Source organism: Scardinius erythrophthalmus (assembly GCF_964197995.2).
Source record: "Scardinius erythrophthalmus genome assembly, chromosome: 14".
NCBI lineage: Eukaryota > Metazoa > Chordata > Actinopteri > Cypriniformes > Leuciscidae > Scardinius > Scardinius erythrophthalmus.
This window is the reverse complement of record NC_138234.1, coordinates 37192776-37209363: the sequence shown is the minus strand read 5'-3', so window position 1 is coordinate 37209363 and position 16588 is coordinate 37192776. Positions and strand designations below refer to the sequence as shown.

The 16588-nt window shown below is 38.1% G+C and overlaps 1 protein-coding gene across 4 annotated transcripts in view; it reads right to left on the bottom strand.

Annotated features, from left to right (window-relative positions):
- sirt7 (sirtuin 7) overlaps positions 1–16588 on the bottom strand; it is a 30750-nt gene that overhangs the window by 4737 nt on the left and 9425 nt on the right. The window contains exon 10 of one of the 4 annotated variants that reach the window (XM_081383872.1): positions 3451–3556. The exons of 1 other annotated variant lie outside the window; for it this stretch is intronic. In XM_081383872.1, the coding sequence (XP_081239998.1) occupies positions 3451–3556 (106 nt within the window). Of the gene's footprint in view, positions 1–1886; positions 3571–16588 lie in introns of those variants that run through there. 2 more of the 4 variants (XM_081383871.1, XM_081383873.1) reach the window with 2 other exon arrangements.

The window sequence follows — 16588 nt, the reverse complement described above, 5'->3', positions numbered from 1 at the left end:
TAAAACATCAGAGAGGAGGTGGAGTTGGAATATATTGTTCTGACAAAATTGAGTGTGACATCTTTACTCCTGAGAACTGGAACTTAGAATGTTTATACTTTACAGTTCCACATGTCAATTTGACTGCTGTGCTGTTGTACAGGCCCAATTCATATAAAACTGACATGTTTCGACAGCAGCTATTACAGGTTATTGAAGAGGTGGAAAACCATCCAGGACAGAAAATAATCATGGGAGACTTTAATGAAGACATCTTTACTTCATCTACAATTGTGAAATTAATGGAAACTCATGGATACAGTCAACATGTACAGAATCCAACCACAGAAAAAGGTACATTATTAGATCACGTTTATACTAAAGATATGGAAGGTATAAGTGTTGACATTGTGCAAACTTACTATAGTTTTCATCAGGCAATACTCATTTCACTGCTGTGATCAAATTTGTGGTAAAGATTCCGCCTGCTATTGGGGGACGGGGTGGGTAGGGAGGCAATAGACAAGGCGGCTCCCTAGGGGAGGGAAAAATGGAGACCGGGTTGGCTGGCACAGGGGTTGATTGGCATAGGGTTTATTTTTAAATGTTTTTAAATTTGCATCAAACTACTGAATCTCTTTTTAATTATGAGTAAACAAAACTTGTTTTTTTATCACTTTCTCTTGCAGCCAGGAATGGATCATTTGTGCACCTTCTATGTTCCTTAGATATATAATAGCCATTTCTCACGCCCCCTCTCCAGAATAGAAATCCTGATTCACCCTTACCATGGTCACCATGGTGTGTAAATTACCACTAAAAGTTTATAAGGCAGACATTTGATAAAGTCATTGCTACTGTTGAGGATGTGATCGACTTGAGGTTATCTAAATTCACCAATGCATTTGGACCAAGGAGTCAGGTCCGAGATCACTCCAAAATTGTTTAACTTATATTGTTTTTTATATATTTGTTTTATAGTTTAAAATTGTGCCAATCAACTCCATAATCCATAGTGGATTTTAAGTAGGCCATGCTGCAGGAATTGGGAGATAAAATTATGGTAGTAACTACAAAATATGTTTATTTATAAAAAGATTTATATGACATAGATATAGCCTCTAAAATTACAACAATTGCCAATGATTTATTGTCCATGTAACAGTTTTTGTTTTGTTTAGAAATTTGTTGCAAAATCAGTACAATGGGTAATTTGTATATATATATATATATATATATATATTCAAAAAAATATATCCAGCCAACCCAGGTTTCCTCTTTTTTTTTTTTCACTACATTTTTATTAAGCTTGAATCAGCAACTTTGGGCTATTATGCAAAACCACACCCATTAGAGTTATCACTTTATAACATGGTTTTAGCTTGACATTTGGACTATGGGGCCAGACCATCATATTAGGTATTCAGGTTTCTAGGATTCAAATTACATACTTGAATTTTTTAAATAACAGGCATCAAAAGATTTTTTGCATCAGTTCTGAACAGAGATTCAGAATGGCTTCCACACAAGCTATGTCCATGCTGTAAAGTAGTTGCATTTGGTGAACATTTTGTCAGTTTCTAAGTAGAACAAGCAATTTTCTGTTTAGCATGTGGTAATTTTTTATTTTCTAAAATGTTTTAAAATAAACTAGCATGTCAGATATATTTACATCAAAAGCAAATACATTGTAAATCAGGGACGTATAATGTGATTTTCCTGAACTAGCTAAGGTGTTTTTCTTCAATATCATCATTCTACAGCAAATTTTATGCTGAGTTGAAGATATGTAGTTCTACTTACAGCACTGTTTTCATGGCCTATGATGTAATAATCGTATACATTTTGTATACAGGGAATTTTATTTATTCATTTAAGTAAATTATGATTTTTTTTTTTTTTTTATTGTAAAATGCCAAAAATTGTAGTGTTACTTTCACATTCCCTAGCAGAAACCTTTCTCAAGCAATAGACAATCTGGAGCTTATGGACAACTGAACTTTTCAATCTCTGCTCAAAGATTTGACCATCTCATCCTTCATCTGAACAAAAACAAGTGACCATCGCCTGTTAAAAGAACATTTCATCTCTTACCATCTACAATCATCTCTTACCATCTACAACAACATAGGAAAGAAAAAAAGAAAAAATAAGCAGGCTTTCTTGTTGAACAAAACATGATCTTCACAGAGATGTGAGTATATTTATTATTTATTCAATACTGTTTTGAATGTGCTTTTCATAATCATATTATTCATACATTTTCTTATGTTGCATAAAACTACATTAAACAACAACATTTTGTTTTACTATTTTGTAGGACTATGAGGACACTACAAGTCATCCGTCACATTCTAGTTCAAAACAACTGACCATCTGATCAACCTATTTGAGAAAATTCCCCACTTCATTTGATGCACAGCACACAACCAAAAGACTGCACTTTGCTAAAACTATGCTTCTAAATACAGACCTGATGTGAGTATTAATATTTTTTTTTTATTAATGCTATTTTGCATAAATGTTTAACTTTCATATTTAGTATTTTGTTAAGTTAAAACATCATTGAAAAGTATGTTTTTTTTTTTTTTTTATGTTTGTAGGTATACTATGAGGGCATTTCAACATTATACAAGATGATACACAGATGTGGCATAGTAATGACAACATGCATACTTCCTTAAGCAGAATTTGTTCACAACAGGACAGTAGTACAAAAAATAACTAATTTACACTTTGTATTTCAATGTGGATACAATGTATATTCAATGGATTTTTTAAAATGCATTGTTTGGATGTATACTTGTAAATGCAATGTAAACAAAATTATATTGCATTTACAAGTGTAGATACTTATAACTACATTACAAATGTACCCACCATGTAGTGACAAGTCCCATACAGTACGTGTGGCTTTGCATAATAGCCAATGCTCAAGAGTAGGACTGAAAACTTGCTGGTTCAAGGTAGTCATTAGGCATCAATATTATTTATGTTTTGTTTTGTTTTAGAACTACTATTGTAATGTTCATTTTGTTCAAATTTTCCTGTGTTTACTACCTGTTTTCTGAGTTGCTTATATTTGTAGTGTGTTCTTATTCGTTTCCTTGGTTAGCCATTATGCTTATTTGTGTCTATTTTAGTTCATTATTATCTCTTATGTATTCAAAGTGCTCTGTTTCTTCAGCTGATTGCTAGCGATTTTCTCAGTTTGCTAACCTGTTTGATTTTGATCTCTGTTGCCTTGGCTCCACCTTGGCTTCTCACTCCATTGGCTCTACTATATGGCCTATTGTCCCTCGGCTTCAACGGGTTCCTCATCATTCAGACTCTGCCCTGGTCTGTGATCCACCTGATTCCACAACAGACTTCCAGGCCTACCGCTATGTCTACCTTCTCCAATAATTCAGCTTTACCAGGGACTTTCAATCCGTCCAGCTGCACCATCATCCTCATTCCCACCAGCTTCACCTTGAACTGTGCATCTTCCATCTCCACTTGGTCATCTGGTCCACTGGTATGAAAGTGATCCTCCAACTCTCTGGCGCCATCAATGCATCCCACTCTGTCATTCTTACTGAACAAAAACATCTTTAAAATGAATTTAATGTGAGTATATTTAATATTTACAATTGGTGTTTTGCATATATTTGTCACTTGCATACTCTGCTTAACATCCTATAAAACTGCAATAAACAACAACATTTTATTGTATTATGTTGTAGGACTATGTGGACACTGCACAGCATCTGTCACCTCCTAGTTAAAACAACTGACTCTGTCTGCACCCTCCAAAACACTGTAATCCATCCCTCCAGGTCTATCACATTTGTTACTTCCACCAGCTGTTCCTCAATCTGCAGATCTTCTACCTCCACCTTGGCCCTCCAGTGCAGTGGTTTCACTCTGGTTCTCCAGCCTTCCTCACTTTGCCTTGGTCTTCCATCTGATCTGCACTGGTCTGCACCATCTCCACAATGAGCCTCCATTCCTTCGGGCTCCATCAAGGCATCCCACTATGCCATTTTTGCCGTGGTAAGCTCCATTGATTTTGCATTGGTCTCTTCGTCCACTGCACGCCCATGGGCTCTTCCTCCACTGGGTGTCTTCCTCGCTCTAGACCACCTTAGTCTTTTTGCCTACCAACACAGTGGCTGTTGTGATGTAGTATTTAGGCGTGAAGAGCTGCCTTTTGGAACTGCAGGAAATGTCATGCTTCATTTCTGTTCTAGGACTGGTGTTTTGATTAAAAATATTCAATAGTTTCAGACTTTATACTTATGTTTATTTCGTGTTTTCTGAGGTGCCTATGTTTCTAGTGTGTTCTCATTTCTTCAGACTCATCATTCTGACTCTGCCCTGGTTTGTGATCCACCTGGTTCCACAACAGACTTCCAGGCTTACCGCTATGTCTGCACCCTCCAATAATTCAGCTTCACCAGGGACCTTCATCCCTCCAGCTGCATCATCATCCTCATTCCCACCAGCTTCACCTTGACCTGCATATCTTCAATCTCCACTTGGTCATCTGATCCACTGGTATCAAAGTGATTCTCCAACTCTCTGGCGTCATCAACACATCCCACTCTGTCATTCTTACTGAACAAAAACATCTTTAAAATGAATTTAATGTGAGTATATGTAATATTTAGAATTGGTGTTTTGCATATATTTGTCACTTGCCTACTACTTGTTAATCTGCTTAACATCCTATACAACTGCAATAAACAACAACATTTTATTTTACTGTGTTGTAGGACTATGTGGACACTGCACATCATCTGTCATCTCCTAGTTAAAACAACTGACTCTGTCTGCACCCTCCAAAACACCGTAGTCCATCCCTACAGCTCCACCACCTTTGTTACTTCCAGCAGCTGTACCTCAATCTGCAGACCTTCTACCTCCACCTTGGCCCTTCAGTACAGTGGTATCACCTTGGTTCTCCAGCCTTCCTCACTTTGCCTTGGTCTTCCAAGGCATCCCACTATGCCATTTCTGCCATGGTAACCTCCATTGATTTTGTATTGGTCTCTTTGTCCACTGCACACCCATGGGCTCTTCCTGCACTTGTGTGGTGTCTTCCTCGCTCTGCTCCACCTTAGTCTTTCTGCCCAACACCACAGTGGCTTTTGTGATGTACTATTTAGGCATGAAGAGCTGCATTTCGGAACTGTCATGCTTCGTTTCTGTTCTAGGACTGGTGTTTTGATTAAAAATAATTCAATAGTGTCTGAGTTTATACTTATGTTTATTTCCTGTTTTCTGAGGTGCCAATGTTTCAAGTGTGTTGTAATTTTTTTTCATCATTTGCCCATTATTCTCACCTGTGTCTGGATACAAGAGTTTTGTATTTTAAATAGTTTATTATTAACTTATTTTACTTTAAAACTATTGTTTTACATTTTTAAATATGCACATTGTAACTAGACTGCCAGTTTATGTTTTAAAGTTTTTAGAGATACATTGTACTTAAAAATTATATGCCTCTACAGATTGATGATACAAATGTATGTATTTTTATTATTATATTGATTTAATTAATTAAATACAAAAATGCTACTTATTGTTAATACATACTAAGAATTCTGTCATTATTTTTAGTATAATTTCTAAAAGGTTTGTTTTACCTTTGAACTTTTTTGTGATCTTGAATGTTTCGTACGCAGACGTGAATCCAGTGACTATCTAAAAATGTGTGTTTACCTGTGTTTTTATGAAGGCAGCACTTTAAATTAGAACATCAATTAAACTGAGGGTAGCTACATTAAACTGTTTAAAGCATGCATTGCTATTTGCATCAAATCATTATTGTGTCCACATAGAATCTAGACTATGTTCTTGCCATTAATTTATTTCTACTACACCTTATAACATTAAAACCAACTATGTATTTCTAACAGGCAAAATGGCATAATATATGACAAATATATAATATATATCAAATTTAGTTTGCTGTCAAAAGTGACTGAATCCACAAGCACACACGCAAGCAGTAAAGTATTGAACAATTTTGTAACAAAAAAAGATTCAATGAAAGCCACAGCAGGACTGCAGCACACATCAGTGTTTCCTGAACGTATGTACAGCTTTGATCGAATACTGGAGTTAATGATTTAATAAACAATTCATAAATACAGGCATTTGCTTCGTAACCGTACTAAATTAATGACTGACTCAATCATAAACACAGTGATTTACCGCCCCCTACTGTTTTAAGTTTAATACTTAAATCATACATTGCATATTTCTCTATTGAACATTTAAAAATATATATATGATTGCCTAACCCTGCTAAAAAAATAATCTGTTCGGGGTACAACACTCTAAAAACTATTGGAACCACTGGACTATGGTATAAAAGTAAAAAAAAATCTGTACAAACTATAATTCTGAGAATTATAACAATCAACTCCTCTTATACTCATGTCCTTCACCGCCATGACTTTTGCCTTCTTTTTGATAATATTTTAATTGTAACATAGTCATAAAAGTCTTTATATGAACAATCAATAGGCTAAACTGCAGGGATGCATAGCCTACTGGGTGATATGGGAACTGCCATCCATAAAATATTTATCCTGTATAAAATACAAATGCAAGCAGTGTTTTCTGTTGATAGAATTTCTGTCTTGGTGCCATAAGTATTACAAGTGATGATCAATAAGGGTCAATGACGTATAAGGATTTTCGACAGGTCAATTTAAAAAAAAAAAAAAAAATAAATAATCTGTTGCAATTGTTCAATGATGCTTCCAAGCACCAATTATATTGAATCCCTAATGTATATCAGCTATTTCTACTGAAATATAAAGGCTGTGATATTAATTTGTAGAGCTATGGTGTACTGGAAACATTGTTTTACATATAATCTGTCAAATGCTGAAAAATCATTAAATGTTAAACCTTTATAAATAAAATAAAACATATTTTTCAATATTCATATTTTTCAAGTTGACATGATTACAAAACTGATGTGATAAGGTCAGAGTGAAGTGACAACGACACATACAAAGTTTGGTGTCTATGTCAAAGCATTGCAGAGATAAAGCCTGAAAAGTGCTATTGGCATCATGCCTCAAATTTGCTGCTGCACTATACGAAAACGGTTTCGTCTATCGACACGAAATCCATAACTTTTAGTCAGCACAGTCTGGAGATGATACAATTCAATTTTGGTGAAAATCGGACAAACGGTCTAAGAGGAGTTCGAAAAAGTAGTTTTTTCGGAAAATTCAAAATGGCGGAAAACTTTCCATGACGGAAAATGACGTCATAGGGTGCAATCGAATCGTATTGAGCTACGGAATCAGATGAAAACGGAATTTTGTTTCTAGCCCTTGTGGTTCAAAAGTTATTAGCATAAACATGAGTACAACTTTGGACAGTTGGTGGCGCTAGAGGAAATGAGTTGGAGACTCCAAATTTGCTAGGCTGATAGTTCAGACTCTCCTCTGTCAGTGTGCCAAATTTCATAACTTTCCCACAAGCGTAAACATACGTAGTCAAAAGTTATTAGCATTTTTGGGAATTTAATTATAACTTTTGACCAAAAGGTGGCGCTGTCTCGTAATCTTTTGAGTACCTTCAGGGCCTTGTACTGATGACCTATACCGAGTTTCGTAACGATACGTTCATGCATTCCTAAAATACAGCATTTTAGCACATAATTCAAAATGGCCGACAGCCAAAATGGCTGATCTGGGAAAATTGGATATCAGTCGACTCAGCATGTTGCCCTGAATCTAACAAGACCACTTTTATGATTTTTGGACAAACCATTCAGAAGTTATAAGCAAAAACAGCCATTTTTCATATCTCCGGACCAGTAGGTGGCACTGCGCCGAAACGCAGCATGTAGGCTCAGGTCATGCTTGTGATGATATGTGCTTAGTTTGGTCTGAATACGATAAAGCGTTGCGGAGATACAGGCTTGTGTCTGTTTTCGCAAGCGCTACATAAAATTTGTTTGCGCGGTATTCGAGAACGGTTTGACGAATCAACACGAATTGCATAACTATTTGTCGGCATGGTCTGAAGATGATCTGATTCAATTTTCGTGGAAATTGGAGCAACAACCTAGGAGGAGTTCGAAAAAGTAGGTTTTTTGAAAAATTCAAAATGGCGGAAAAATTATAATGACGAAAAATGACGTCATATGGTGCAATCGAATCGTCATGAGCTCAGGAATCAGAGCAAAAAAGAATTTTGTTTCTAGCCATTGTGGTTCAAAAGTTATTAGCATAAACATGAGTGCAACTTTGGACAGTTGGTGGCGCTAGAGGGAATGACTTAGACACACCAAAATTGGTGTATTTAATGTTGGGACTGTCCTCTATCAGAATGTCAAACCATTAAAACTTTCCCGCAATCGGTTCTATGGGCTGTCATAGACTCCCAGTCGGAAAAATGAAGAATAATAATAATAATAATAATAATAATAATAATAATAAGAACGCGAACGAAAACAATAGGTGCCTCCGCACCTTCGGTGCTTGGCCCCTAATAAGAACGGGAACAGATACAATAGGTGCCTCCGCACCTTCGGTGCTTGGCCCCTAATAATAAATATAGCTGCAAGCAGCCATTACCGGGGCCAAGCTGAATAAGACGACAAGACATGCCGACATGTCTGAAAGTGTCAGACCAACTGCAACAATGAGCAATTAAAGACATTTAAAGAGGATTTTAGGCAAAATGCCTGAAAAATCATAGAAACAATAAATAAAAATATGATTTGATGGATTATCACTTTCGACCAATAGGTGGCGCAGTTACAAAACTGATGTGATGTGGTCAGAGTGAAGTTACAATGACACATACAAAGTTTGGTGTCAATATGTCAAGGCATTGCAGAGATAAAGCCTTAATTAATGCTATTAGCATCATGCCTCAACTTTGCTGCTGCGCTATACGAAAACGGTTTCGTCTATCGACACGAAATCCATAACTTTTAGTCGGCACGGTCTGGAGATGATACGATTCGATTTTGGTGAAAATCGGACAAACGGTCTAGGAGGAGTTCGAAAAAGTAGGTTTTGAATGAAAATCAAGATGGCGGACAAGAAGTTTGACCAAATAAGGAAAATTTGGTATCTATGTTCTCGGCTTGACCCAAGGAATCTATTAAGACCAGTGGCATTTACATAGGCCGATGTATTCAAAAGTTATTAGCAGTTTTGGAAATGTTGTTATAACTTTTGACCACTAGGTGGCGCTGTCTCTAAATATTTTGGGTACCTTCAGGGGATGGTGCTGATGGCACATTCTGAGTTTCGTAATATTACACCAATGCATTTGTTTAGTATAGCATTTTATTTCACAAAACTGCATTGAAGTCAATGGGAATTTCATGTTTTGTTCTATTATAGCGCCACCAAGAGGCTCAGTCCCACCATTTTTTTTATGTGTCCTCAGAGTGAGCCCATACATATATGTGTCGATTTTGGTGCAAAAATCTCAATTTGCTTCGGAGTTATAGACATTTATATGAAAAAACACGAAAAAAATGACTGACACATGACTTTGATTGGAAATTAGTACCCCTAAACATCAATATTTTCGCATTTGGGCATTGGCGTATAGCTATCGACCTATGTTTCCAAACTTCTGACGGTGGTTTCGTCTCGATCGGACTAGCGGTTTCAAAGATATAGCCAAATGTTTTTTAAGCGCTAAATCACAACGCTACACAAATTGTAAGGCAAAACCTAGCATGTTTGGTATCGTAGGACTCGGCAATGATTCAGGAGTCTAAAAAGATGAGTTTCGTGAAAATAAGTCGACCACACCCAAAGTTATAAGCATTTGAAAAAAAAATTTCACCACTAGGTGGCGCTGTTTCGAAACTTCTCAGGCTCATTCAGGGCATTGTGCTGATGACCCATACCACGTTTCGTAACAATCCGTTCATGCGTTCATAAAATACAGAATTTTAGCACAAAATTCAAAATGGCCGACAGCCAAAATGACCGATATGGTCAAATTGGATATCAGTCGACTCGGCATGTTGCCCTGAATCTAACGAGACCAATCGTATGATTTTTGGACAAACTGTTCAGAAGTTATAAGCAAAAATAGCCATTTTTCATATCTCCGGACCAGTAGGTGGCGCTGCGCCGAAACACAGCATGTAGCCTCAGGTCATGCTTGTGAGTACAAGTACCAAGTTTGGTCTGAATACGATAAACCGTTGCGGAGATACGGCCTTACGACTGTTTTTGCTAGCGCTACGTAAAATGTATTCGTGCGTTTATCGAAAACGGTTTGACGAATCCATTTGAATTCCATAACTTTTTGTCAGCACTACCTGAAGATGATCTGGTTCAATTTTCGTGCAAATCGGACAAACCGTCTAGGACGAGTTCGAAAAAGTAGCTTTTTTTGAAAATTCAAGATGGCGGCCATATTTTTATGACGGCAAATGACGTCATAGGGTGCAATCGAATCGCCATGAGCTCAGGAATCAGTGGAAAAAAGAATTTCGCTGATTGGCCTTACGGTTCAAAAGTTATTAGCAAAATAAAAGTGAAATTTTGGACAGGTGGTGGCGCTAGAGGGAATGACTTAGAAACACCAAAATTGGTGTATTTAATGTTGAGACGGTCCTCTATCAGAATGTCAAACCAAAACAACTTTCCCGCAATCGGTTCTATGGGCTGGTGGCGCAGTTACAAAAGTGATGTGATGTGGTCAGAGTGAAGTGACAATGACGCATACAAAGTTTGGTGTCAATATGTCAAGGCATTGCAGAGATAAAGCCTGAATAGTGCTTTTAGCATCATGCCTCAACTTTGCTGCTACGCTATACGAAAACGGTTTCGTCTATTGACACGAAATCCATAACTTTTATTCAGCATAGTCTGGAGATGATACGATTCGATTTTGGTGAAAATTGGACAAACGGTCTAGGAGGAGTTCGAAAAAGTAGGTTTTGACTGAAAATCAAGATGGCGGACAGGAAGTTTGGCCAAATAAGGAAAACTTGGTATCTATGTTCTCGGCTTGACCGAAGGAATCTATTAAGACCAGTGGCATTTCAAAAGCCAGATTTATTCAAAATTTATTAGCCTTTTTGGAAATTTTGTCATAACATTTGATCACTAGGTGGCGCTCTCTCGAAATATTTTGGGTACCTTCAGGGGATGGTGCTGATGGCACATTCTGAGTTTCGTAATATTACACCAATGCATTTGTTTAGTATAGCATTTTAATTCACAAAACTGTATTGAAGTCAATGGGAATTTCATGTTTTGTTCTTTTATATCGCCACCAAGAGGCTCAGTCCCACCATTTTTTTAATGTGTCCTCAGAGTGAGCCCATGCATATTTGTGTCAATTTTGGTGAAAATATCTCAATTCGCTTTGGAGTTATAGACATTTATATGAAAAAACACGTAAAAAATGACTGACACATGACTTTGATTGGATTTTACTACCCCTTACTATCAATATTTTCGTATTTGGGCATTGGCGTATAGCTATCGACCTATGTTTCCAAACTTCTGAAGGTGGTTTCGTCTCGATCGGACAAGCGGTTTCAAAGATATAGCCAAATGTTTTTTAAGCGCTAAATCACAACGCTACACAAACCATAAGGCAAAACCTAACATGTTTGGTATCGTTGGACTCGGCAACGATTCAGGAGTCTAAAGAGATGAGTCCTGTGAAAATAAGTTGACCACACCCAAAGTTAGAAGCATTTGGAAGTATTTGGGGAAAAAAATTCACCACTAGATGGCACTGTTTCGAAACTTCTCAGGCTCCTTCAGGACATCATGCTGATGACCCATACCGAGTTTCGTAACGATACGTTCATGCATTCCTAAAATACAGCATTTTAGCACATAATTCAAAATGGCCGACAGCCAAAATGGCTGATCGGGGAAAATTGGATATCAGTCGACTCAGCATGACGCCCTGAATCTAACGAGACCACTTTTATGATTTTTGGACAAACTGTTCAGAAGTTATAAGCAAAAATAGCCATTTTTCATATCTCCGGACCAGTAGGTGGCGCTGCGCCGAAACGCAGCATGTAGCCTCAGGTCATGCTTGTGATGACATGTACCAAGTTTGGTCTGAATATGATAAAGTGTTGAGGAGATACTGGCTTGTGTCTATTTCCGCAAGCGCTACATAAAATTTGTTTGCGCGGTATTCGAGAACGGTTCGACGAATCAACACGAATTCCATAACTTTTTGTCGGCATGGTCTGAAGATGATCTGATTCAATTTTCGTGGAAATTGGAGCGACGGCCTAGGAGGAGTTCGAAAAAGTAGCTTTTTCGGAAAATTCAAAATGGCGGAAAAATTATAATGACGGAAAATGATGCCATAGGGTGCAATCGAATCGCCATGAGCTCACGAATCAGAGGAAAAAAGAATTTTGTTTCTAGCCATTGTGGTTCAAAAGTTATTAGCAGAAACATGAGTGAAACTTTGGACAGTTGGTGGCGCTAGAGGGAATGACTTAGACACACCAAAATTGGTATATTTAATGTTGGGACTGTCCTCTATCAGAATGTCAAACCATTACAACTTTCCCACAATCGGTTCTATGGGCTGCCATAGACTCCCAGTCGGAACAATGAAGAATAATAATAATAATAATAATAATAATAAGAACGCGAACGAAAACAATAGGTGCCTCCGCACCTTCGGTGCTTGGCCCCTAATAATAAGAACCGGAACAAACACAATAGGTGCCTCCGCACCTTCGGTGCTTGGCCCCTAAATATAGCTGCAAGCAGCAATTATCGGGGCCAAGCGCAAGCAGATGACAGGATATGCCAACATGGCTGAAGGTGTCAGACCAACTGGAACAATGAGCAATTAAATACATTTAAAGAGGATTTTAGGCGAAATGGCTGAAAAATCATATAAAAAGTCATTTAAAATATGATTTAATGGATTATCACTTTCGACCAATAGGTGGAGCAGTTACAAAACTGATGTGATGTGGTCAGAGTGAAGTGACAATGACATATACAAAGTTTGGTGTCAATATTTCAAGGGATTTCAGAGATAAAGCCTGAATAGTGCTTTTGGCATCATGCCTCAACTTTGCTGCTGCGCTATACGAAAACAGTTTCGTCTATCGACACGAAATCCATAACGTTTAGTCGGCACAGTCTGGAGATGATACGATTCGATTTTGGTGAAAATCGGACAAACGGTCTAGGAGGAGTTCGAAAAAGTAGGTTTTGAATGAAAATCAAGATGGCGGACAGGAAGTTTGGCCAAATAAGGAAAACTTGGTATCTATGTTCTCGGCTTGACCCAGGGAATCTATTAAGACCAGTGGCATTTCAATAGCCAGATTTATTCAAAAGTTATTAGCCTTTTTGGAAATTTTGTTATAACTTTTGACCACTAGGTGGCGCTGTCTCGAAATCTTTTGGGTACCTTCAAGGGATGGAGCTGATGGCACATTCTGAGTTTCGTAATATTACACCAATGCATTTGTTTAGTATAGCATTTTATTTCACAAAACTGTATTGAAGTCAATGGGAATTTCATGTTTTGTTCTGTTATAGCGCCACCAAGAGGCTCAGTCACACCATTTTTTTTTTATGTGTCCTCAGAGTGAGCCCATACATATGTGTGTCAATTTTGGTGAAGATATCTCAATTCGCTTCGGAGTTATAGACATTTATATGAAAAAACACGTAAAAAATGACTGACACATGACTTTGGAATTTACTACCCCTAAACATCAATATTTTTGCATTTGGGCATTGGCGTATAGCTATCGACCTATGTTTCCAAACTTCTGACGGTGGTTTCGTCTTGATCGGACTATCGGTTTCGAAGATATAGCCAAATGTTTTTTAAGCGCTAAATCACAACGCTACACAAACCGTAAGGCGAAACCTAGCATGTTTGGTATCGTGGGACTCGGCAACGATTCAGGACTGTAATGAGATGAGTCTCGTGAAAATAAGTCGACCACACCCAAAGTTATAAGCATTTGGGAAAAAAAATTCACCACTAGGTGGCGCTGTTTCGAAAGTTCTCAGGTTCCTTCAGGACATCGTGATGATGACCAATACCAAGTTTCGTAACAATTCGTTCATGCGTTCATAAAATACAGCATTTTAGCACAAAATTCAAAATGGCTGACAGTCAAAATGGCCGATATGGTCAAATTGGATATCAGTCGAATCGGCATGTTGCCCTGAATCTAACGAGACCAATTTTATGATTTTTGGACAAACTGTTCAAAACCTATAAGCAAAAATAGCCATTTTCCATATCTCCGGACCAGTAGGTGGCGCTGCGCCGAAACACAGCATGTAGCCTCAGGTCATACCTGTGATGACATGTACCAAGTTTGGTCTGAATACGATAAACCGTTGCGGAGATAGAGCCCTACGACTGTTTTTGCAGGCGCTACGTAAAATTAGTTCGAGCGTTTTTTGAAAACGGTTTAACGAATCAATTTGAATTCCATAACTTTTGGTCAGCACTGCCTGAAGATGATCTGGTTCAATTTTCGTGCGAATCGGACAAACCGTCTAGGACGAGTTCGAAAAAGTAGGTTTTACGAAAAATTAAAAATGGCGGCCATATTGTTATGACGGAAAATGAAGTCATAGGGTGCAATCGAATCGGCATGAGCTCAGGAATCAGAGGAAAAAAGAATTTTGTTGATTGACCTCACGGTTCAAAAGTTATTAGCAAAATAAAAGTGAAACTTTGGACAGGTGGTGGCGCTAGAGGGAATGACTTAGAAACAACAAAATTGGTGTATTTAATGTTGGGAGAGTCCTCTATCAGAATGTCAATCCAAAACAACTTTCCCGCAATCGGTTCTATGGGCTGCCATAGACACCCAGTCGGAAGAAACGGAAGAATAATAATAATAAGAACGGGAACAGATACAATAGGTGCCTACGCACCTTCGGTGCTTGGCCCCTAATAATAAGAACGCGAACAGAAACAATAGGTGCCTCCGCACCTTCGGTGCTTGGCCCCTAATAATAAGAACGCGAACGGATACAATAGGTGCCTCCGCACCTTCGGTGCTTGGCCCCTAAAAATATGATTTAATGGATTATCACTTTCGACAAATAGGTGGCGCAGTTACAAAACTGATGTGATGTGGTCAGAGTGAGGAGACAATGACACATACAAAGTTTGGTGTCAATATGTCAAGGCATTGCAGAGATAAAGCCTGAATAGTGCTATTAGCATCATGCCTCAAATTTGCTGCTGCGCTATACGAAAACGGTTTCGTCAATTGACACGAAATCCATAACTTTTAGTCGGCACAGTCTGGGGATGATACGATTTGATTTTGGTGAAAATCGGACAAACGGTGTGGGAGGAGTTCGAAAAAGTAGGTTTTGAATGAAAATAGCATTTTATCTCACAAAACTGTATTGAAGTCAATGGGAATTTCATGTTTTGTTCTATTATAGCGCCACCAAGAGGCTCAGTCCCACAATTTTTTTTACGTGTCCTCAGAGTGAGCCCATACATATGTGTGTCAGTTTTGGTGAAAATATCTCAATTTGCTTTAGAGTTATAAACATTTATATGAAAAAACACGTAAAAAATGACTGACACATGACTTTGTTTGAATTTTACTACCCCTAAACATCAATATTTTCGCATTTGGGCATTGGCGTATAGCTATCGACCTATGTTTCCAAACTTCTGACGGTGGTTTCGTCTCGATCGGACAAGCGGTTTCGAAGATATAGCCTAATGTTTTTTAAGCGCTAAATCACAACGCTACACAAACCGTAAGGCGAAACCTAGCATGTTTGGTATCGTAGGACTCGGCAAGGTTTCAGGAGTCTAATTAGATGAGTCTCGTGAAAATAAGTCGACCGCACCCAAAGTTATAAGCATTTGAAAAAAAAATTCCCCACTAGGTGGCGCTGTTTCGAAACTTCTCACACTCCTTCAGGACATCGTGCTGATGACCCATGCCAAGTTTCGTAACAATCCGTTCAGGCGTTCATAAAATACAGCATTTTAGCACATAATTCAAAATGGCCGACAGTCAAAATGGCCGATATGGTAAAATTGGATATCAGTCGACTCGGCATGTCGCCCTGAATCTAACGAGACTGATTTTATGATTTTTGGACAAACCATTCAGAAGTTATAAGCAAAAACATCCATTTGTCATATCTCCGGACCAGTAGGTGGCGCTGCGCCGAAACGCAGCATGTAGCCTCAGGTCATGCTTGTGATGACATGTACCAAGATTGGTCTGAATCTGATAAAGCGTTGCGGAGATACAGCCTTATGTCTGTTTTCGCAAGCGCTACGTAAAATTTCTTCGTGGGTTTATCGAAAACGGTTAAGAGAATCAACTTGAATTCCATAACTTTTTGTCGGCATGGTCTGGAGATGATCTGGTTCAAATTTCGTGAAAATCGGAGTAACGGCCTAGGAGGAGTTCGAAAAAGTAGGTTTTTCGGAAAATTCAAAATGGCGGAAAAATTTTCATGACGGAAAATGACGTCATAGGGTGCAATCGGCTTGAGCTAAGGAATCAGAGAAAAAAATAATTTTGTTTCTAGCCCATGTGGTTCAAAAGTTATTAGCATAAACATGAGTGCAACTTTGGACAGTTGGTGGCGCTAGAGGT